General features: G+C 46.5%; 1 protein-coding gene across 5 annotated transcripts in view; it reads right to left on the bottom strand.

Annotated features, from left to right (window-relative positions):
* CSGALNACT1 (chondroitin sulfate N-acetylgalactosaminyltransferase 1) overlaps positions 1–24,524 on the bottom strand; it is a 326,516-nt gene that overhangs the window by 80,440 nt on the left and 221,552 nt on the right. For 4 of the 5 annotated variants that reach the window (XM_040643187.1, XM_040643186.1, XM_040643188.1 and 1 more), the window contains exon 3: positions 9,161–10,089. In XM_040643187.1, the coding sequence (XP_040499121.1) occupies positions 9,161–9,788 (628 nt within the window). In that variant the 5' untranslated portion in view covers positions 9,789–10,089. Of the gene's footprint in view, positions 1–9,160; positions 10,090–20,434; positions 20,457–24,524 lie in introns of those variants that run through there. The other variant, XM_040643189.1, reaches the window with a different exon arrangement.

The raw sequence follows: 24,524 nt of genomic DNA on the forward strand, positions 1-24,524 counted from the left end.
ACAAACAAAACAGAAATATTCACTGACAAAAGAAACTGTTAGCTCCCAGAGTGGAGAGGGGAGCAAAACAGATGAAGGGGATTAAGAGATATAAACTTCCAGTGATAAAATAAATAAATCAGGGATGTAACACACAGCATAGGTAATACAGTCAGTAATATTGTAATAACTTGTATGGTGACAGATGGGGATCATTTTGTAATATATGTGCACCTGAAACTGAAAGGATATTGTATGCCAATTATACTCCAATTTTAAAAAAGAAAAAGAAAAAAAATCTATGTGGTACAGGCCAGGGGAGAGGACAGCAGCCATGTGGGAGGGGGCAAGAAATTCCTCCTGTTTCAGTCTCTCCTGCCTTCTCTCCTTGGAACAAAAGCTTAGGCAAAGAACATTCTCACCCTCAAGGAACTGGTGAAACTCACCGCAACTAGGGGAAGGGAGAAATAAAAAAGCCTATTCCTGCAGGTGGATCAGGAGAACATCCCAAGACCTAGTGACACGGTGCCTGTGTAAGACTGAGATTAATTCAGAACACCAGGGACTTGCCCACCCTCCTGCAGGGCAAAGCCAACAAGCCTGAGTAACAAGTAACAGACCTGCCGGGAGGGACAGGAGAGAAGTACCAGAAGACCTTCTCTGAGGTGAGAAGGGAAGACCTAAACTGCAGGGCTGAGAAGAGGATGCTCAAGCAAAACAACTTCCACTCTAAACACAAGATATCACAAAAGGAATTTGAAGGCTGGGTGCTCTGAGGGTAACCATAGCAACAACAAACTTCAAACCCAGCCCCACTGCTGACAAGATGAACTCCCCCAACACACACACACTAAAGGCCTAGGAGAAGGAAAATGTGCCCTCTCCAGGGATAAACACCACTTCAGTCTCTGCTAGCTACACAAGATGTCTGGTTTTCAACAAAAATTATGAGGCAGGAAAAAATCCGAGACACACAGCGATCATCAGAACCAGACCCGGATAGGACAGAGATGCTGGAATCATCCAACAAGGAATTTAAAATAGCTATGATCAATATGTTAAAGACTCTAGCGGAAAAAGTGGACAACATGGGCAATCAGGTAATTTCAGCAGGGAGACGGAAGCTGTAAGAATCAAATGGAAATGCAGAAATTAAAAAATATAGTAATAGAGGTAAAGAATGACCTGGATGGTGGGCTCATAAGTGACCCTCTCTCTGCTAAGGGAAGAATCAATTAACTGGAGGTGGGTCACTAAAAGTTATCCAGACTGAAACACAAAGAGTAAAAAAGTGAAAACAAAGAAACAGAACATCCAAGAGCTGTGAGGCAATGTCAAGCAGTGTGACATGCACATAATTAGAATTCCAGAAGAGAGAAGGAATGGAGCAAAGAAATACTTGAAGAACAACTGAATCATAATTTCCCAAAATGAATGACAGACAGCAAACCACAGATCTAAGAAGCTCAGAGAATACCAAGCAGGAGAAATACAAAAACAAAATAAAACCTAGGAATAATTTAGCTAATGGTTCTGTACCAATGTTATCTTCCTTGTTTTGATAACTGCACCATGGTCATGTAAAATGTTGACATCGGGGAAAACTGGGTAAAGCGTGTATACAGAAACTCTGCTATTTTTGCAACTCTTCAGTAATTCTAAAATATTTCAAAATAAATAGGTTTTGAAAATGGCTTTATTCTTAGGTACTACATTGAGAATGTACTAATAATGCCTAGGACAGAAAATGAAAATAACTTCTAAAGTACTCTCCACACTTACTTATTTCTCATTTCTCATTTGTGTTCTTGAGTTTGGAGTGTGTTTATTTAGCTTTTGTTTTGCTTTTATTTATTTATTTATTTATTTAAAAAATTGGGGGAGCATAACTTCCCTTTTCTATTGAAGTATAGTAGACACACAATGCTATGTTAGTTTCAGGTAGATTCCACAAGTCTACACATTACGCTGTGCTCACAAGTCCAGCTACCGTCTGTCACCACACACGCTATTACAATACCATTGACTATATTCCCTATGCTGTACCTTTCATTCCCATGACATATTCATCCCATACCTGGAAGCCTGCCCCTCCCACTCCCCAGCCACCCCCCAACCTCCCCTCTGGCAAGCACCAGTTTGTTAGTTTGTTTAAATTTGGTGTTTAAATCAGATTTGTGGTCTGTCCAAGGAACCCAAGTAGTATTTACAGTATTACTTCTATGGAAAATATGCTCTAATCCAAATACCTAATTTACAATGGAAATTTAAGAGCAGAGCAGATTTGTAAGGTGAATATTGTGCATATCTAGGGTTTTATTTTTTTTTAAGATTTTATTTATTTATTTATTTATTTATTTATTTATTTATTTGAGAGACAGAGAGAGAGATTGAGAGAATGAGTGGGAGGAGGGGCAGAGGGAGAAGCAGACCTTGCTGAGCAGGGCACCATTGCAGGACTCGATTCCAGGACCCTGGGATCACACCCTGAGTAGAAGGCAGACACTTAACCAGCTGAGCCACCCAGTCGCCCTGCATACCTAGGATTTTAAATATACTTTTAGTCAAAAGGTTTAAAGCAATTTCTTTGATACATACTAACTGTGCAGTGTCTACAACTAGAAGGGAGCTGGAAGCTGAGTGGGGCGTGGCTCCGGTGCTCCAGGAGTACACTGCACACAAGGGGTAAAAAGAGTCAGGAGGCCAGGCTCCTGCTCTGCATACACGCAGGTGGACCTTGGTGGAGTCAGACTTTTAGACTCCTGCAGCTGGCTCCCTAATGGAGAAGACTGTTCTGCAGGCTGCAACTGTTGCTAGAAGTTATCAGTAAAGATGGGCTGAGTCTAAAGGAAGAGCTATAAAACCAGATGGAGAAAGCGCCATACAGTATGTCATGTTGGGCAGAACGAGCAGGAACTTCAGCTAGAAGAATGCGAACAGGTTTCAGAGAAGAACATCTTATGAATGTAGGACACTGGGCGGAGAGGTTGGGAGCCCAGGTCTTTCTGGTGAAGGAACAGGCACAGGGAAGGAGTGTCAACGTAGGCACAAGAGAAAAAGGATGCGGTGGCAGGACAGGAAGGGCAGGAGGGAGCAGGAGGAAATGAAGTTGAAAAGCTAAACTGGGATTATACTGTGGAGTCCTCCAGGATTACCTAGGTCAGGCAGTATGTTTTGGAGACAATAATAAAAAGGTAGGGGGCTCCTGGGTGACTCATCAATTAAGTGTCTTACTCTTGATTTCAGCTCAGGTCATGATCTTGGGGATCAAGTCCCGTGTCAGGCTCGCTGCTCTAGGGGGAGTCTGCAGGAGATTCTCACTCCCTCTCCCTCTGCACCTCCTCCTGCTCTCCCTCCCTCTCTCAAATAAATAAATCTTAAAAAATAAATAAATAAATAAAGTAAACCCTGTCTTTGAAAGAATGGACAAGCATGCCAAACAGCTCCTCAACAGCTTTCAACTAGCTGTTTTGAATTCAATATTCACTCCTCTTTCAAACCCTTTTCCATAAAGCTGTAATGATTCTGAGAAGAAATGCATGTCTGAGCAGTTTAAATAAGGCTTTTTGTGCTAAAGGCTCCTAGACGCTGTCAGTTCTGCCCTCAGTTAGGTGAAGGATTTGTCTTTGGCAGCTTCTTCCTGTGTCTCCGTCTGCTTGTCTCCCCCAGGAGCTCGTGTTTTTCCTTCTCTTCCTATTAAAATTTCTTCGCAATCTTACACAACTGACTACTGTAGGACCTCCCCCAAGGGTGTCTGCACATCTTGGATGTGTTTTAAAAAGATTTGCCCACCTCATTCCGGGACCAGGGGAGCGTGTATTGGGTCAGAGACCATCAGAGGTGAGACGCGGCACGGTGGGGAGCTGAGGTCGAAAGCCCTGGATTCTTGGCCCTGACATCCACCAGATGAGCAACCTTGGTGTGAGACAGAGGTAAGGAGCATGTCTACCTGTCTGGTGGAGAGGGGATTAAATAAACCAGTGTGTATGAACCGTCAGAGTTAGTGCCCAGTGCACGGACATAAGAACAGCTGGGCTAAGCCATGGCAGTCCCCGTCTCTGAGCACGGGGACCTCCAAGACATTGAATTGTTTGAGCACTTGGGAACCACTATAAGCAGCAGGAGGAGGGCTATTTGGGACCCAAGAGCTGAGCTCACTGCCTCCTGAGGACTGACCTAACTCCAGACCCAGATGCTCCCTGTTGAGCTAAACACCTATGCCCAGCCCTCGGCGACCTTGTGAAGTCCGCTCCTAGTGACTCTCGGATCCTGCATGCTGACCAGGCTGGTCTCCATGCTATCCTATACCCCAACCGTATTCTGTAGTCAGTCGGCTTTCTGATACCCCTCCCCTTGCTGCCTCATTCCCTCTCTGGTAACCACTTCTCAGCTTAGAGACCAGCTCAGGTCCAGCCTCATTTGACATCTTCCCTGACCATCTGGCTTGGACCTAGCCACCAATTCTGAAGTCCACAACACGAAGAGTACCGCCCACTGAACCCTCAATCACTCAGAGTGGTGCCTCCCCATGTACATAATCAGGTCTTTCAAGCCTGAGACCTAGATTTAGCCTCCTTTCCCAACCCCCAAAACAGCTGGGGACATTCTGCACAAATAACAGGGGTCCTATCCATGCATGTTGATTATGCTTTGGTGCAGGACCTCACCCATGGCTCTAACAGGGGATAAACTAGGGGTCTATAAACATCGCTTCCTTCCTGAAGAGGCTAAGCAGGCCAAAGTCTGAGCAACAGCCCTGGCCATACATTCCCATGAAGGGGCTCCTTGCCTGGGTCTCCCCCTCCCCCACCGCACACATCCTTCCACTTTGTGTGAGGCCCCTGTTCAGACCCTCTCTCCACTGAGCCTTTGCTGCCTGCTCCCACTAAAGCCAAGTCTGTCCATCCTGGACATCCCCCACTTTCACAGGTGCTCTTGTAGCCTGTTCTTAACAGGAAACAAGGCAGGAGAACAGTGACAACCTCAATTTTTGAAAAAATCTCCTGGGAACAGAACTGCCTTGCACAAGCACAATGAAAATACACCAAAAAGTCAGACTTGCCAGCTTCTGCAGTGTTGTGACAAAATACCTTGTACACATAGGATGTATGTCAAACACAGGTTCCATTTATCTCAGCACACCGAAAGTCGACAGAGCTGACCCTCCGCAAAGGCGCTGGACCACACAGCTCACCCCCTCATTCTGCCTCCCTCTTTCTTCACCTTTCCCTCCCGTCCCCTCAGCCTTGGAACTGGGACTTATTACCTAGTTTGTAGGGCTCTGTGCAAAATGAAAACATAAGGTCCCCTGTCTCAAAATTATTAAGAATTTCAAAACATTCTACAACAGCAGAGCATTTACTCTAGCATGGGGCTCTTCCCCTTGCCCTGGTGGAGGGCTGGAAGCCTGCCCACTGGCCGAATCCCAGGCTGGACCACCTTCTCTCCCACCATCACCGCAGGGAGAATTCCCTCTTCAAAGTGTAGCCTCAAACCATTTACGTGCACTTAAGCCTTTTATCTCTGATTTCAGAATAAAAAGCATTTCTCCCTCCTTAAAGGACCTTAAAGCGCCAGCAAACAGAGGCAGAGATCTGAGGTAGGAAGTGGAACAGAAGGTGAGTGACAGAGGAACCCAACATGCCACAGGACTACTTAGAACTTAGAAGTGAGCCGACCAGGTCACTCCAGGGCACAGTGAGGTGAGAGACTGTCAGAAGGGCTGTCCTGAGCTCTAATGCCCTCACTGCCCTGGAGATGCTGGCTGAGATCCAAGGCCCAACTTAGGACCCGAAGTCCTCTGCTGTCCCGCCTGCCAGTACCTCTCCCCGCACCCTGAAACAGGGTAGACCCACCCACTGTGCATTATCTCCCTCCCACTCCCACCCCAACTCTCCCCTATTTCTGCACGAAGATCCCCAGAATGGCCAGAAACACATCCGAATGCCTGCCTTCCCTTTTCTACCCCCAGTCACAGGGTTGTTGACAAAGAAGCATATGACCGAAATGCGTGCTGTGGAAAGAGCCCGCTTCCTGTCCTCACCGCCCCAACCACCTTGCTCTCTCGGTACCCAGGACCTGGAAATGGATTTGACTTGTCCAAAACAGCTTTAGCACAGGGGTCACAGGGTGTCCCTTAAAGGTTATAGTGAGACACAAACAATGGAAGTCAAAAACTCCATCTTCACTCCTTGCCTTAGCTTTCTTTCCCAGAAAGCACGAGGGTTGGTCATCGAGCACAGAAGGTAAGGATTTACAGTAGAAGAACTACTAAGGTTTTACAACGATTTCTATGCCCCTGGCTTTAAATGCATCTCAGGGTGCCTGCAAAACCCTCACTTTCTTGTGGATCATGGCTTGGCTCCTCCCCATCCCCAAACCCACTCTGCTAGTATGTGACCCACTCTGGCCCCCACCAAGCTGTGGAAGCTGGAGGAGGGCAGGCAGAAGAGCAACTCCATGGAGACAGTAGACACAAATGCCTCGTGTAGGTTCATGTTCTCAGACGCTTGGCTTGTAAAAGAGGAATGATTTGGAAAGCTACATTGTTTTATGGAACCATGTCAGATTTATGTCCAAGAGTTCTACTGAAAAATAGGAAACCAAAGCCAGAAGTTATGCCACTTGGAGTTAAACAAGAGTCTGTATCTCCCATCCTGAAGGAACAGCTAAACCACAAACATAAAGATCTTCTGTTCACTCGAGGAGATAAACATTTAGGCATCCTAAGGCACAGGATTTGATCACATTTTTCTACTTTAACTTCTTTTCCCAGATAGTTTTAAAAAAAAATCATGCTCTTATGTAAGAAGCCAACGCAAAAACCGATGCCAACAAAACACCGAGGAATGGGAAGAGGGAGGCACATGCTGTTCTCTCTGTTTTAGAGACAGAAAATAATTACATCAATATAGGTAACAGATCGCCATCAACGTGGTGTTCTCCCTCTGCAAACTTCACGCCACCCTAGGAAGTGGCCACAGTCAGTCCACACCTGGTAATTTACCTGAATTCCTCCTCTTATAGAGGAAGATCCCAAAGGGTTGGTGGCATGTCCTGGTCACCCAGCACAGTGGGTGGCCGAGTACCCTTCAGGGATGGTCGCTTGGAGAAGCTAAGAAGAAGAGAAGTTGAAGCCGTGCTTTGTGTTTTGCAGAGGGTTGGGGCGGGTAGGGCGTTGGAGGACATTAAATCAAGTCCCTAAGGACGGATGAGGAAACCAAGTCTCAATGGGGCGTAAGGGTCTTGGTCAAAGTCACACAGCTCCCCGTGCTCATGTCATCATGCCACGTGCCTCACAGTCAGCTTTAAGATTTGCATAACTATTATCATCTGGAAGCATTCGTGTGCTCTTATTATTTCTTGAAACACAAGGAATCCCCCCACTCGTTCTGGATCAGCAACTCAGTTATCATCCTAGGAAAACAGCTGACTAGACTTTCACAAAATGTGGAAGCCATGTGTGGACGGATCTGCCTTCCGAAAGAGGCTGGGCGCCACACACGGAAGCAACGCTGGGTAGCTGGGAGAATGGCATCTCTGACAGACAGACAGCCATATCTCAGAGCAAAGAAGCTCAGGCACCGAAGGCCTTGTCACTGCTAAGCGAGAACTACAGGGCTTGTGTGTTAAGATACTGTACGCAAAAGCAGCCAGAGGTTTCAAATACGAGTGCAGATGAAAAATCACAAGGGCAAACATTCCAAATTGCAGGCATTGATTTGTAATCAAGTTCTTTTGAAATTGCTTTGTGCGTGGGAGTTCCCCTAGCATATCCAGGGCGAGCGGCAACCAGGATTCGGTTTTTAAGGATGTTTAATGGCTTTCCCCGGGGGTCAGCTAGAAAGATACTGTATGTGGGAAGGTTTCATAAACCGAAGCATGATAAAATGTGATGCCACAACGTCATGATATTTCGAACTCTGAGTGCTAACCACGTGCTTATACTTGCTAGCTGCCAAATGTGCTAGGCATCTTTAATACCTCATATAAATGAGGAACAACAACAAAAAAAAATCCTGACAACCAAAAGCTTGATCTTGTAAAAGACTTCTTTACCTGGCTCGATGTATGTGAACAATAATTCTCTACCAAAATTGCATGGATATATGGTTCACATATAAAGTGGAAAAAATCTGAAGATGGGGAACTGTCCAAAGAGGAGAGGAATAGATAGCAGCAAGAGGCTGTCTGATATGACTAGAGTCCATCTTGCCTGTAGGCTGATGAGAGGGCGGTTATACAACCGAAGTTGGGAGTAGGGTGACGTGGACGCAGCCACATGGCTGGGAAGTTGAAGGAGATTCTCTCTAGAAACAGGGGGAAGAGCTGGCTGCCCTTGAAAGTTATTTCCTCTCCCCAATTATTAGTTGATCTTTGCCCTAGTAACAAGGGAAAAGTTGGTAAGAAGATACTAATGAATCTTCCAAGAAACAAGACAAGGCCGCTTTCTTCTAAAATTAGACAAAATACAAACTAATAGTAGGTTGTTCTCTGCCCACGAAAAAAGCTGAGCCGTTCATCTCATGAGTGTTCATGCACCCCGATGGCCTGTACAATATAACCTAGTGGTTAAGGCTGTGGACTCTGGAATCAGACTTCCCAAGTTGAAATCCTGGCTCTGTCACTTGTTAACTGAGCTCCCTTAGGTCATTTACTTAATTAACCTGAACCTCAGTTTTCTCATCCTCCTGACAGGGTCATTAAGGAGAAAAAGTGAACCAGTAAGTATAAAGTTCCTTGAAGAGTGTCTGGCAAGTGGTAAGGCTGTAGACCACATGTTTGCACTCACTCTCCTGTTCGTGGGCCGATGGATCTCCAGGAGAAGGGCCCAGGGAAGAGATCCATTCAAACTGCCTACCAACCTCGATTTGAGTTTCAATGTTTCTGGTTTATGTTTTGTTTTATTTCTTTTTTTAATGAAAGCAAGAACTTCTGCCTTCTGCCAGGGAGCAATGAACCTGTCCCCTCAAGAAGTGCGATTTTCATGAGAAAGTAAGTAGAACGGGTATTTCTGAGACATAAAAGTCCATGCTATAGACGCTTGCTGCCACTCACATAACCCCTTCCACCAGCCATGCCCAAAGCCAGCGGCCAGCCTGTCACAGCTGCGACCTGCCTGGGTGCCTGGACCCAGGTGCCTTTTCTTCCACTCTCCACCCCCATTCACAAACTTGCCAACCTTCGATGAAGTCCGATGCCGAGTACAGGCGCTGATTGGGGCTGCCCTCCACAGGGCTGTTCAGGGTCTCCAAGGCCGACTCGACAGCTTCCACCAACTCATCCCGCTTGTCCTTCCTCACGGGTTTCTCCTCCGGGTGGCGGGTCAGGCCGGTCTCCAGCTGGTACACCTTCTGCAGCGTGAAACTATCGAAAGGCACCGCGGCGTACTCCGTGGCCAGCTTGACGCCGGCGTGCACCTCCGCCTTGTCCACCTGCGAGTGCAGGAAGGCCAGCAGGTCCGCCTGGGTCTTCTCGGGGGGCCCGTGCTCCAGCCCCAGGCCCGCGGCGGCGCTGGCGGGAGACTGCGCGCTCCTGAGCCGCTCGCTCCTCTGCCGCAGCTCGTCCTTGAGCTGCGCGATCTGCCTCTGGAGACTGCTGACGTAGTTCCGGTGCTGCTCTTCCCACTCCTGCAGCGCCGCCTGGTACCCCTCCTTGCCCGTGGGGCCGCTGGCCCTGGGCAGCCCCAGCTGCTCCTCGTCCCCTTTCGGAGTGCAGGCCAGCATGTAGAGCACGGAGACGGCACAGCACAGGAGCACGAGCAAAACCACCACCCGAGAGACCCACGCGAGCAGCCCCCGGCGAAGCATCGTCACTCAGGAATCAGCCATGCGTGCACGCCCGGCCACATTCCAGAAGGCCAGGGCCCCGCGGGAGGGCTTCCCTGGACTAGACCGCGGGGAGCACGTGTCGGGGGCCCCCCACGCTGCTTTCATCCATCTCTTTCTACAGCGCGTCTGGTCCCTTGGCGTCGACCACCGCCTGGAGCAGTTTTCCTACTTTGAAAGGATGATCTTCTAGGCAGGAGCAACCGGTTGGGTGAAGCCTCCCAGCGTTCACATTCATTCCCATTGTAGCCTTCCGGGTGAGCAGCGGACCACAGGAGGGGACCTGGGAAGAGACCACACGGCCATAACACTTAATCAAGACAGTAACACCCTTATGTTCACCGTGGCAACCAATATTCAATAGGCGTCCCATGAGGCTGACGGAAAATGCTTATGACAGGGGATTAAATACTGTTACACGTTTCTAAATCGGAACACCAGTATGCCTGTGCAGAGCCGTGCACATAACTAACAAAGGATGCAGGGAAAAGATTCAAAGGAGATACAGCAAAATGTGAATTCCCTCTGGGTGAAAGCATTAATTGTGATTTTCCTGCTTCTCTACATTTTTCTCTAGCTTATAAGTTTTCCACAACAGCATGTATTATTTTGATGGTTCGAAGGGAAAAAGCAAAACTTTAATGAAACTGAAGGGGCAGGCAGGGACTTCTCTAGCCAGGACCTGCCTAGCAGCGATGGATGCAAAAGGTGAGGCCTGCCTGCGCTCCCCTGTGTGGGCTCACGCAGGGCAGGGCTGAGGGCTGACTCAAAATGGTCTTCAAACTTTCTGATGAGAGGGTGGGGAAGCCCCTGGAGCTTTAAATATGCAAATAAAAAATGTGGATGATAACATAATAAGAAAGAGTCCAGGGACAGTTCTTGCTGCTAACTCCCCAATACTGCTTGCAGACCGCGGATGATGAGTTTACCGCAGAAAGGGATGGGGTTGGGAGAACAGAGACCAGAAATACTGGTCTTGTCAGGACTCAAATCTCAGGCATGTCTCTGCTCCAGCCTCTAGCAGGAATTCTGTATCCTGACTGATCCTCAGGAATACCCAGACAGACCGCAGAGCCTTTCATTCAGATACGTGCTCTGCACCTCAACTCCAAACCCCTCATAGCACATGAGAAGCCAACCTAACCTGCCTTCTTGGTTTGCCCCAGGCTCCCTTCCTACCTCCTCCACCCATTACGGACACCTCGGAGCACATATCTTCAGTGTTCTCCCTTCCCCCTCAATCCCTTCTCCTCGTCTGCCCTGACCCTTCTGAGCCAGAAAACAGAAAGAAATAATGATAAATGGAAAATAGAGCAAATACAATTTCTTGCTTAGGGAGATTTTTTATAAAATCTTCCTAGGTGCATCTTTTTATATAACTTCTCTGAAAAGCAAGCTCCCTGAGGGTACCATGTCCTGACCATTTTATAAAATTTTGACATTTTAAATAATTCCCACAATAACTAAATTGTTCTTTACAGAGTCTTCATCCAACCCAGAAAAATCCAGATTCTGGGTCAATAATCTTACTGGTGGTCTGTCCCATTGACTGACTGGAAGAAGGACTCCTGTCAATTAGCAACTTCAGGACCCCTGGGAGAAGAGAGAGGTGCTCCTTCTAGCATTCTCTCTATGCTGAAAATATAGTCAACAATAACGGCTCATTGACTTTATCTGACATACACCTGCTATGTCTTAGACACACACACACACACACACACACACACACACACACAGATCCTCTTCTATTACCCTGGTGATGTACCTCTTACAGATACCATTATATTACCAAAATAGTTTATTTCTCAATTTTCCTTAAAAATTCAATTCCAATATTCCCCTTGGCCCAAGGAGTCTCTCTGCTATAATTTAGAACAATACACAGTTATTAGTGCTAAGTTTAAAGTGCATGTTTAGCTCTGGAAGCCTGTTCTGTCTGATGAAAATCTTGGGATTTGTATAATTACTATCATTCTGTGATTAAAAACATCTCAGCTTTGGTATTCAGGCATCTTGCTGTTTTTAATGAAATCTCTCAGATGAACTCATTATATCCAAGTATTAAATTACCAGTGAAAACATGTTATCACATTATTCTACCATTTTAAAGACTTTTACTTTAAATGGGGTGTCATTAAAGACAAAATAAGCAAATCAAAAAACAAAAATGGAACATTCAACATTACTTATTGTGCCACAGAAACAGAGGCCACAATCTAACAGATTTTTTTAATGGAATAACTGTTACATTTGCATAATAAATTGAAATCATGTTGCTTAATGAAGCAATATATTAAAGCTATGGATGGCTAAAGAAATTTAAAACTGTACAGTAATTACTTTGATTTGTTCCGTAAGTCTCTTCAACATCTAGTGTGGCTAGTTCACTAGTATAAATTTCAAAGTTACTTGATATTCCATTCTTCGGGATGTAAAAGGAGAAAAAAACAGATCTTAGGAAGAAATGATTCTTTACAATAAATAAGAAAAAGCCATAGGGGCGCCTGGGTGGCTCAGTCGTTAAGCGTCTGCCTTCAGCTCAGGTCATGATCCCAGCCTTCTGGGAGCCCCTGCTCANCAGCAGGAAGCCTGCTTCTCCCTCCCCCACTCCCCTTGCTTGTGTTCCCTCTCTCACTGCCTCTCTCTCTGTAAAATAAATAAATAAAATCTTAAAAAAAAATTATGGCCAAAGAAGCAGTGATGGATTTCTCTCCTTTTAAATGTCAGGAGCAGATAATATGCATTAGAAACAAAGTGCTCCATTCTGTCACAGAATGTCTTCCAACTATTCTAGCAATGTAATCTGTAATCAAAACAGAAACAACTGGCTAAACTGTAGAGGCTACAGGAGTATCTGCTTCCTCTAGTTAGGAGGCTGATCCTTCAGCTTCTTGCTTCTGCGGAGACGTTAGGGTTTCCATTTGGCAGCACAGAACATTCTTCTTTAGAGCACATGTTGACCAGCTCTTCCACATACAGAAAAGAACACCTCAATGAGATGTAACCAGACCAAACATGGAACAAAACCTATAGGTAAACCAGACCAAATGCAGGGCTAAAAGAAACCGTGCAAACTCTTCCTATAGCTACAGAGATGCTGGGAGAAGAGTTAACATTTATCATGTGTTTACAGACTTACAGATGGAAAGCACCATGTAATTACCGAGGACTACTACAAGTTAGAGGTGACAGTGAAAATATAGCTTCATGTGATCACAGCAGCATAGTGCTACTATTTTAAAAACTTAGAAAATGCACCCAGATTTTAGACTAGTTCAGTCTTTGGGGGTGGTTGGGAACAGAGAAGGAGTGGAGAGCAAGCTGGAGCCCTGTCAATAACCAATTTTAGAACCTTTGGAAAAAGAGAGAGGCATATTCCTAGTTTTTAATTATAGAAAATCCTCGTGTTCATATTTCTTACCACTTACGATTTAATTTTTTAAATTTTTTTAAGATTTTATTTTCTTAAGTAATCTCTACACCCAACATGGGCTCAAACTCACTCCCCAACATCAAGAGTCACGTGCTCTATCCACTGAACCAACCAAGTGCCCCTCTTGCCACTTACATTTCTAAATGTCCATCCTTACTAATTGCTTTCCTCAATACTTTCCTGTCCCTGGCCAACTCCCACAGAAGGTTCTGTGACACATCTGGTCCCAAACACTGGATTTATTGATTAGAATGGAGGCACTATCCAAGCACAATGGTTCCGCTGCCATTCTTGGAATCTCTGGGCAACAAAGTCACAGGGTAAAGTCTTCTTCATAATCTACTATAAAGGCAAGACAATGCTGAAGGGCAAAGCTTTCCAGTATCCACCCAGGTCTGAGCCTACATAAAGGAAGGCTGTTCTCCAAACTCTCAGGGTGGAAAAGCATTCTTAATGCAGACTGGTGTTCCCTCATCCATGGGCTACAATAACCCTAAGAATGTTTTCTCTAGGGTATCTAGATAGGGGGTTGTTTAAGGAATCCACAGCACCTTGTGAACACGGAAGGCAGATGCCAAGGGGTCCAACAATAGATGAGTTCCTCAGACTCGAGGTGCAAGTTGTCTGACACCTCTGACATCCTGCTGGGACCAGGAAGGATCCAGAACATCACCCAGATCTCCAAATGACCCAGCAATGACCCAACAGTGGGTCAGAATCACAGTCTACTCCATCTAGGATATTGTCATCATACATAAAACAAATAGTTATTAAGTACCCACTATGTTGAATGCACGCCTATAAGAAATTACAGAAGATGAACCAAGCACAAATTCCAGTATCAGCACGTTTATAAGTTTATAGAGTGCTTAAGGCCTTCTCAAATGGCTATAATACAAGCCCTCAATAGGCAAACACCATCAAAATAGATATAAAGTATTAATGCCTATCAAATGTACACGGAAGACAGGGGTGTTGAGAAGTACAAGTAAATACATTTTAAAATGACAACAGCTTAGAATAAATGGTAGGAATCAACAACATTTGTTAAGATAAGATAGACAAGTAGCTATAGGCATCATTTAATCTTTGAGTGGAAGCTCTTAGAGGGTTAAACCAACACAAGCCTAAGTTTGGTTCAGAGTCCAACATTTACCCCAAATGGGGACAGTGGAAGTTAGAAATTCTATGACTAGGACAGAATAACCTATTCTAAGAAGTAGGATGAGTGTAGGCCCTTCAATCTACAGATCCCAGTGAACATTTTGGTCCCAAGAGCTGTGTACTACGACAGAGAGCCTGCCAAGATGTGTCTATTAATGGCCACAAGATGCTCATAAATCACCAAGTATTCCAGGACAAGCCCCATGGACGCAATGCCGTCAGGGTCGGCAGCAGGCAGAAAGGACAGTGGCTTCACGGCGAGACCAGGTCAGGCAGTTGTACATGCTACAATGACAGGCCTTGTGAGTGATAAACGAAACCATTCAAGGAGCGGCAATAAATTCTACAAGACATCTCTGCCCTGCGTGCAGGCATAGCCAAGAGGGCTAATGGGGGTAAAACACAAGCACTGTCTCCTGGGCCAGGAAGTGGTGGCCCGAAGCCCCAGCACGGCCAAGCGAGTCTACTCCACTCGGGCCCATACAGTCAGCTCTTTGATGCCAAGGCCACAAGCTAACCTTCAGTCAAAGGATTAGCTGTACTAACCGAACATAAATGAAGGTTCTATCTCTTGGATAAATATATCATCCTGGACGTGTGTGGAAAAGGCATCCTGCAAGGATTCTTACAAAGAGCTTCCAAATGCTCTAAAATGTATGTAACACTGTAAACTTTGCTCAAACAATTGGCTTCCCGTAGAATTCCTTCCACCTTGGGCTGGCTCTCCCAGGCAGGGTATGGGAGCCAGCTTCCAATCTGACCCTCAACACGGCCTCCCTGCGGGCTTTCGTCCCGCTGTGGGTTTACCGCCCACACTGTCCTGGGGTTTGAGGTGAGTGATCGATAACATACGGCAGAAGTGGAGCACAATTCTGCAAAATTCAACAGAAAGCAGCTAAAAGCCATTATGAGAGCTGAAAAAGCCTGGAGCTCACAGTGCCTGCTCCCAGTACATTCTGTTTACAGACTTTCCTAATTTTCTTTCATCTGCCTTCTCTTCAAGGAAATGAGTACATATGTCCAACTCCTGCAACTGCTTTGCTGAGGCCACAATCATCTGCCTCTCGTGCACAACTCGTTTAGGGTTGAGGCACTTGCAGAGAAGTGAAAATGGCCCAACAAGGAGCATAAGAGCTCATAATCTCCCTAAACCATGTCCCCCTGGAAGCGTGAGAGCTGGGGTGCCCAGGTGTCACAGCGCTTTCTGGAACGCAGGTGAGTCTTTCGTCAGCATCTACTCTAGTGCCGAATGCTTTATCCTCAGGTACGTTCCTGATAGCGAATGAACGGCGGAAGCACGGACAGAAGCGGATCCGTGCCACTGTCTAAAAACGAAGAGGTGCTGGCGCTGAGTCGCACATGGGGACAGGGCTTCCAAGCGAAGTCAACAGTCAGACACCCAGAGTGGCGGCGAACTGGCCATGAAGAGTCTGACATTCTTCCCTGACCTCGTCCAGCCCTGATGCCAGCTACCTGGCCTGGGCCCGAGGCTCTGCCTCACACAGAGAGGAGTCTATGTGGGCTGTGGCCCCAGTCATGCCAGCAGTTTTATTGCTTTTCTTCCTCTGACCTTGGCCCTCACGATCAGCTGTCTCCAAACTTAGCAAACTTGATAGCACATGCCAGGTGATAAGTAACTTCTGAATATAGATGATAGACAAGGATGTAAAGTTACTCATTTAGAAGTTAGACACGTTTTATTGTATACATATGCATTATTCTACCTGTACTGTTGTATTATGCATTCACAAAACAGCACTCTTAAAATAATTTAGTAGAACACTTTGTTTTGTTTTCTCACCCTGATGAACCTTCCTGGGCACCCCTCAGGGACCTTGCTTCGGGGGTTACTGATCTGCTGGCTGTGCTTCGTTTCCATGGCCCCTAGTCAACAGCGAATTCCACAGCCCAGGGCGCCTGCCTTGCTGTCCCCTTCTCAGAGTGACTTTCCTGCCTTTAGACCACACTGACTCCATCCGAGGGAGTCCAACACCTGCCACCAGGCCCCGTGCCCAGACCACTGCCAGGAACGCACTCCCCTCCCTTCCTAGAGGACTCAGACTCAGCCTGGATGATGGCCCTTGAGGGTCTGTTCTGTGAGGTCCTCCCTATAACCTGTCTCTGAGAGCATGTTCTCCAGGGACCAGCACAGAGTGGCCCAAAGGAATGGGGCCGATTACCTGTCAGTTGAAAATTCTTAGGTGAGAGGTACCCTTCCATCCCCTCAACTCCACACTGGTCTCCTGAAAGAATCATTCTGATTCCTTTTTCCCCATTTTGAAGCAGGAGAAAAGAAATGTGGTAGAAGAAATTGGGGTCTACTAGTCAGAAGGTGAAGGTACAGAGATTAATCACAACTGCATATGCCAAAAAGTCAAGAAACAAGTCTAAACTGTTGTTGCTATTCTCTCTTGTTTTGATTTTGGTTTTTAATTTGCTGGCGGAACTTCAAAGGAAAGAATTGATAGAGGGGGGCCTCCCGAATATGCACAGATGTACTATTCTGCCCCCCACTGTCGCCCCACCTCGCCATCTCCAACCTTGTTTCAAGAAGGGTCCTCAGGGGTCAGTCAGCACAGGGGGCAGCCGTGGAGCCCACCTAGGGAAAAGAGAGAAGGGTCCTGGCACAAGAAGGCATTACTCAAGGGACTTAGAATAAGTCTAATAAAGAAACTTCTCCCAACAGGAAGGTATCTCCAGCATATATGCAGGGTTGAGTCAGCTGCCAAAACACTTTAGACACACCTGCCTAGTCTCTGTCTCCCCCTCGGTCCTGCGGGGCTCTCTGCGGCTGGTGGAGCCGCCCTGCCCCACAAAATGAGAACCCCGTGAAACCAGGCTTCCAACACCCTTCATTGCTCATAATTACAACCACTTACTGGGCATTTACTTTGGGGCAGACATCACACTAAGCACTTTATAAACATTATCTCATTTAATCCTCAAAACAATCTTATGATCTAAGTCTTATTATCCCCCATTAAAGATAAGGAAACTGAGGCTTAGAGCAGTGAAGTCATTTGCCCAAGGTGCACAGCTGGCGAATGGCCAAGCCCGGTTTCAAATCCAGTTTCGTCTGATGCTAAAACCCTGCTCTTATCCACTGGGCTATCCCGTTCATCACCCTTAATAATCCTGGACTGCTTGCTGAGACCCGTTCCTCTTTCTGCACCCATTGTGTCCAATTTTTCTTGCTTCTGAACTCATAATGAACCTTCTTATTTATGAGCTTGTCCAGCCCCTCAGATGTGGCAGTAGGTGCTGTTTCTCTATATATAATTTTTGGCTTCCCCATTTGCCGTGGTTTGCATTTCCACCATTGCTCACCAGCTCTGCAAACTCATATTATCCGTAGGAATAATGCCGGTGCCGGCTATGGCCAGTGTGTGCCTTGTGCCTTGCCCTGGCCCCACAGCTGGGGCCGGGAAAGAAGACGTCGGCAACGCTCCAGTGCTTCTGAGCAGATGCCAAGAGCTTATACCCAAATATCAGGTTGAAGACAGCTCAACTAAAAAGTACCCTAGCAAGTCAACTTTTGATCAACTGAGAGATGTTCTTCTTTGAAAGGAGAAAAAGAGAACATCTCTCAGATGATTAAGATGCTGGCTCGCATCACTATGGAATTCTTTCCTGCCAAACACTGATTTCTCACTTCTTTCCTCCAAAGCATGGCCCATGCAATGACCATTCACCGTGTGTCAACGTCAGCCTGACGTTGTAGGCCAAAGGCAGCCCTGGCATCCGTGGAGATTCAGGCAAAGCCCCCCCACCCCGTCCCCGCCGAGACCACATTCCCAAGGTCACACAGCACATCTTCCAGAGAAATGCATGCTGATAATTAACAAGGAGGGGACTAATTAAGAGTGAGCAACGCTCGCAGCCAAGTATTTTCTAGCTAAGTAACAAGCACAGAGCCCTGAGCAGATCCCAGGCAGAACCGCTATGTGGTAAATACCAGCTCCGAGGTGAGGTCAGCGGCGTGAATCACATCACACTATGCCGTGACGGCTGAGGTGGCTCCCGGCTGAGATGGGCCCACGTTAGTGACAGTGAGGGCAGCACAGAGAGGGAAACTGGCATTCTCTCCTTTCTGATAACACGATCCATGCCCCTTATTAGCAGACAGGAGAAGGAAGACGAGGATGAGAAATAAGGTTTACCTGGGCTCCTGGGTGATGCAGTCGGTTAAGCGCCCGACCTTTGGTTTTGGCTCAGGTCATGATCTCAGGATCGTGGGATCAAGCCCTGTGTGGAGTTCCATGCTGAGGATGGAGCCCACTTAAGCTTCTCTCTCCCTTCCCCCTTGCTCACGTACTCTCTCTCAAAAATAAATAAAATCTTTGAAAAAATGTTTACCAAGTGCCTCTACCATGTACCACCCAAGGGCTTTAAAACATTTCTAGACACAGAGCTCCCAGAATAAGATAAAAGTGCTCACCTGGGTTCCCTGTTCAGGCAGCCCTGGAAGGGGGAGGGGGCACCGCTGAGGACCATGGGAGAATCACTAGGCCTCATGCATTACCGGCTGTCTCACCGAAACCACATGTGAGTCCTTGATCCCCATTCTCTGAGATGAGGAAACTGGGATCTGGGGAGGCCAGTGAGTTCCCACGCAGCTAGCGGGCCTCCACATCCCCAACACCACCACAGACACCTTCTTCGATCCGCCTGATGCTGCAGGGCATAGCCAGGGCTATACATGTGTAGACTTAGACAAAACCAGCAAGGGAAGGCAATGCCCACAAGCGGGGCCACAGAGACAGAGCCAGATAGCCAGGGCTATACGTGTGTAGACTTAGACAAAACCTGCAAGGGAAGGCAGTGCCCACAAGCGGGGCCACAGAGACAGAGCCAGATAGCCAGGGCTATACGTGTGTAGACTTAGACAAAACCTGCAAGGGAAGGCAGTGCCCACAAGCAGGGCCACAGAGAGAGCCAGAAGCTGAGACCATACACAGCAGGGAAAGCCCTAGGAACAGGACAAACGAGGCCTCTAAAGAGAAGCGGTCCATAGATACCAGTCTCTCAAAATGCAGCATGGCACTCTGGCCTAAAGGCAAGAGCTGGGGGAACACATACAGCTCCGTGTCCTCTCTCCATCTTGGGCTCCCCTAGGTGGGACTCCCTGCTTGAGTGCAAAGAGTGATGATTGAGGAGCCTGTTCTCTCCGGCATATGTAGTCTTCTCATGACTAGTGTGTGCTGCCTTCTCCCAGGGCTCTAATTCTTTCCCCTCTTCCCCAGTGCCAGGCATCAGTCAGCATGATGCCATGCGTCAGTTTGGGCCACCTCCCGTCTCTCGTGAAAGAAGGGTGTGAGCACTGCCGGCACTCTGCCCCCATCCTGAAACATCCTGGAAACATCCGGAACCAAACCGTGCTGACAGCCACTCTCATCAGTCATTTGATGTGTTTTGCTGGTGTGTTTGGGGTAAGAAGGGTTAAGAAAATAACTGCTACTTTTAAGCAAGATGAAATAAACAGCCTACCACCTTTCGGTTCTCCTCTTTGCTCCCCACCTACAAGGAAGACAGCAGCACACAAATGAGGGGCTTTCTTTTAGCAAGTGGTTATTATATAACAGGACTAGAGAAAGCACGGATTGTGCAGAATTATTTTAGAAACTCCATGGAGCTAGATCAGCAAAGCCTTCTCTCTTTGTGCCATCTATCTCGATCTGGAAATAGAACCAATAATAGAGAAAAAATTAACAGGAAGATGTCCAATATTACATAAATGCAAGATGTATTATTATTTTTCACAAAAATAAAACCTTGGGCTGATTGCAGGTAGATTCTGTTCCAGCCCACTGCAGCTATGAGCACCTCTTCCAGCCTCCCGTCCCCCTTCTTCAGTGCCCACTCCCAGTGCCCCATGCCAAGCCTATCTTGTGGTCAACCGTCCCTGCTAGGGGGTTAACTGATTATTAAGGTGCTGGCTAAAAATATCTCAAGACATTGCTCCTATCAAAAAATTTATCCGCAAGAGACACTGTCATATTTCTACATAAGCTAAACAGCACAGAGTACTTACTTAATCCAAGTTGATTACTATGTAACCCTCCACGAACATGTTCTCTGTGTCACTCTTAAAATAGTCCATGCTCTTTCTGTAAACTTTTGCCTTTATCTGCACCTTCCTCCAACTTCTCTGATGTCTCCTCTGATGCAGGGTCTATTAGTATCATACCCATTCTGCAGATAAGGACATCCAGGCAGAGGCTAGTCATTTGCCTGAGTCATCCGGCAATGAAATGACAGAACTGGGTTTCTCATCCAGACAGTAGGTCTCTGTTGTCTGTGCTCTTGATCACTATGCTGCAAGGCTTCTCTATAGCTTGCTACATGCTTAACAGAGGAGCGTTCATGGTAAGGGGAAGAGCAGAAAGAAGGCTCGCGTGGGAAAGCACGATGCACAGTGCTGCACTATGAGGGGGCCCAAGAGGCGCTGGGAAAGGTTTTATAGCAAAGAGCCTGGTGTAGAAGACAGCTCTCCCCAGGACCCGACCACGCTGACACCCTGATCTCGCACTTCTGGCTTCCGGAACTGAGAGAAATCAATGTTTGTTAGTTACACCACTAGTCTACGGTATTTTATTATAGCAGCCTGCACAGACTACAACCGGCCCTTATATCATGACAGGCGATTTAAACTTTGTTCTACAGGTGATGATTAACCAGCTATTTAAGTTTTTTTTTTAAGATTTTATTTATTTGACAGAGATAGAGACAGCCAGCGAGAGAGGGAACACAAGCAGGGGGAGTGGGAGAGGAAGAAGCAGGCTCATAGTGGAGGAGCCTGATGTGGGGCTCAATCCCATAACACCGGGATCACGCCCTGAGCCAAAGGCAGACGCTTAACCGCTGTGCCACCCAGGCACCCCAGCTATTTAAGTTTTTAGATAAGAGTCACATGATCAGAACTGAATTCTAGCAAATGGGAAGTGCTGAGACGGGCTGGAGGGGGAAAGACTGACATTAGGCCACGTGAGAAGCCACCCCACCACCGTGGTGTTCCAATGAAGCATGGGGAAGCAGCAGCACTAACTCTGGGGGGAGGGTGGATTCCAGAAGTTTTTCTTGGGTACCACCTCCAGGATGTGGACTCCAATCAGATGAGAGGGAGAAAGAAAGTGTCCACCAAGAATGAGGCCTAGGGTTTAGCTCGTGTGACTCATAGGATGGGGTTACCACTGAAAAGCCAACACATACAAGAGAAGTTTTAGCAGAAAGACAAACTTGGTTTTGGACGTGCGGACATGGCACAGCTGTGGAATGACAGGTAGAGGGGGAGACCTCTGTTAGGAGGCCTCTGCCTGCATTCTTCGAATTATCTGCACAGGCAAGGGCCCGCTCTGCCCATTCCTGTGCCTCGATAAGACTTCACATGTATATTTGTTTTGACTCTCTGAAGCATTACCTCATATCCCCTTCTATCCTATCAGTACAGCTCAGTGGCTGAGAGGACAGGGTCTAGGGTGCAGACTATTCAAATTCTACAGTTACTCGGCTTCTCTCAGCCTTTGTTTCCCAAACATGGGAGTGCAGAGAAGGCCTCGGGTCCTTCCGAGAGTAAATGAGACAGTGCACGTGACGTGCTGGCCATAGTGCCAGGCACAAAGCTCACATGTAATCAGCGTGAGCCAAAATAGCACCCAAGCCCCCACATGCAAGCCTGACACTGACGTCGTTTAATGGCTCAGAAAAATCAACCAAGGAGGAATAGCTGATGTTTATACGCATTTAAAGCATTGGTGTAAAGCAGGTGGAACTAGGACCTAGGGCTCCAGACTCCTGGTCTCTTGCCTCTGAACTACACTCCCCAAATTTCAAATCAAAGTAACTCTTTCACATCCCTACCAGCCCCCAAAAGCCCAGAGAAAGAAAGAAAAAAGAAAAGAAAAGAAAAGAGGAAAGAAAAAGAAATTTGTAATAAATCTGAAAAGTTCTCCCCAATCTGCCATTTACACCAAGTGGTACAGAGCTCACCAGGTTGCCAGGGGAGTTTTAAAAGGCAATCACACTGAAAGCCTTAGCTCAGTCTCCGGGCAGAGTGGAAGGGCACAGGAGTGGTTTTCTTGAGCTTGTTCAACATTGTTTGGGCCTCAGGACAATATATGTCAGAGCTACGGACATGAGAGTGCAAGCCGCAGAAAACTTTTCTGACCAGAGAGGTGACCGGTGGGCACAACTCAGCTGTTAGACCTGCCGAGTCACTATTAAAGGGACTGTTTGGGAGAAATCAGAACTTCCTAGGATACTTCTGAAATGCAATTTTCCAGTAGCTCCAAATGTTATGAGACAAGACACTAGTGTTCTGATTTCACCTGCTGGTACTAGAGATATTCCTGGGCTTCAAAAGAAAACTTCAAACAACAATAAAAGCCGCTTCCCAAAATAAGGCTTCACAATGTCTCTGGTGAGAAGAGTGCCTGGATTCCCTCTTTTGACTGTACATCATTATCCTGATACATAACAGCTCTCAGTTCAAAGCTGCCCGAGACAGCGACGGGCATAAAATGCCTCTTCCTGAGAGAGAAATTGGAATATTATCCTTTTGATGACTTATGTGAATCCGCAACAATTGCTACAATTTCTACAACTGCACTACATAATGTCAAAGGAGCAATACATACACAGTCTCATCCCGGGCCACAGTGACCAACAATGCAGCAGGTGCCTGTGGAAGGTGAGCCACAGCTCTGAACTCCGCACACTCAGGGCACAGCCACCCTGCTGTACCGGACAGGGATGTGGGATGCATAAGAAACAAACACTCCATTATACCACGAACACAGAAAATAAGTTTTTTGAAATTCTGCACTGATGTTCCAATTAACATGAATTTTATCCACCCACTCATCAAATATATATAGAATGTTTACTGTGTGGAAGGGACCATGTCAACTATGGTAGGGGATAAAGACAAGGGTCAATTGTCCTCACAAGGGTAATGGTCCCCTGGAAGGGACAGGTACAAAAATAACTGAGATACCAGGGGACTGTGATCAATCATTAGTAATAGAAACAAAGTGCTGTTGCAGTTCAGAGCAGAGAAAGACTGCTCGGGTTGGAAGGACCAGAGAACTTCCAGATGAACTTTTCAAGGTGAGTATTATTTATTAGGTAGAAATGGGGACATTAGAGAGAATCCCTAAATGATTATGGATATAAAATAGCAGATCCGATTAAGGTTTTTCTTCTCTTTTTAAGTAGGCTGGGCATGGAGCCTAATACAGGCCTTGAACTCATGACCCTGAGATCAAGAGTCAGATCCTTGACAGACTGAGCCACCCAGGCTCACCTAATTGAGGTTTTTCTACTCCCACTCCAATTCCACTACCAAGGATGCATATTGTCTTAATTTAAAAAGGGGGAAACTGCGAACTCTAAATATTCTCCATTTTATTGATGTTGTCTAATTTTAGAAAACTAAAATTTTTTTGGTCTGATTGTGTTTCTTAGTGTTCAATCCTTTTTCATAGCCCCAGGGCAAGGTGAAAAGAAATGCAATGGGCCCTGTCACCATACCTGTTTATCTTTTTATATAGCTCCTTCTATCGAGAAAGAAGAGCTGGAATGTTTTTCTTGGCACCAAGCTAATGGGTCTCGAGATTGATATAAATGCAATTATTCTGTGGAGTAGTGAGTCTAAGGAGGGTTCAGCTTTTAATGAACATTGCTTTATCTCTATTAAAAACCTATAATGAGATAAGATTTTTAAGGACTTTCCTCAGCTGCCCTGGGCTAACACTGTTGCTTGCCCGGCAGATGTTTATTCCCAACCTGCTGGCTCCGTGATACAACGGGCGTAAGTGAAAACACAGCACAATGAGGGTAACTTTGTCACACACTCTACAGCCTCAGTTAAGAATCAGACAAAAGAAGCCAAAAAGAAAACAAGGACATGGTCTTCACTGAAGACTCGTGGAAAGAGGCAAGCCAGCTCTGAGAAGTGACCATGGAAATCCACAAACAGGGCAGAACACAAACTGACCACATCGTCAGACCCAATTCGGAAAAGCAAGCATGCCCCTCAGTATGAAACTTTGTGTTCTTTGTCCAATTTATGTGCCAGGGCCAAAAGCTTCTTCCAGGGCACACAATCCTCGTTGCAAAGGTGA

The sequence above is a fragment of the Ursus maritimus genome, unplaced genomic scaffold (assembly GCF_017311325.1).
Source record: "Ursus maritimus isolate PB19 unplaced genomic scaffold, ASM1731132v1 scaffold_28, whole genome shotgun sequence".
NCBI classification, from domain to species: domain Eukaryota; kingdom Metazoa; phylum Chordata; class Mammalia; order Carnivora; family Ursidae; genus Ursus; species Ursus maritimus.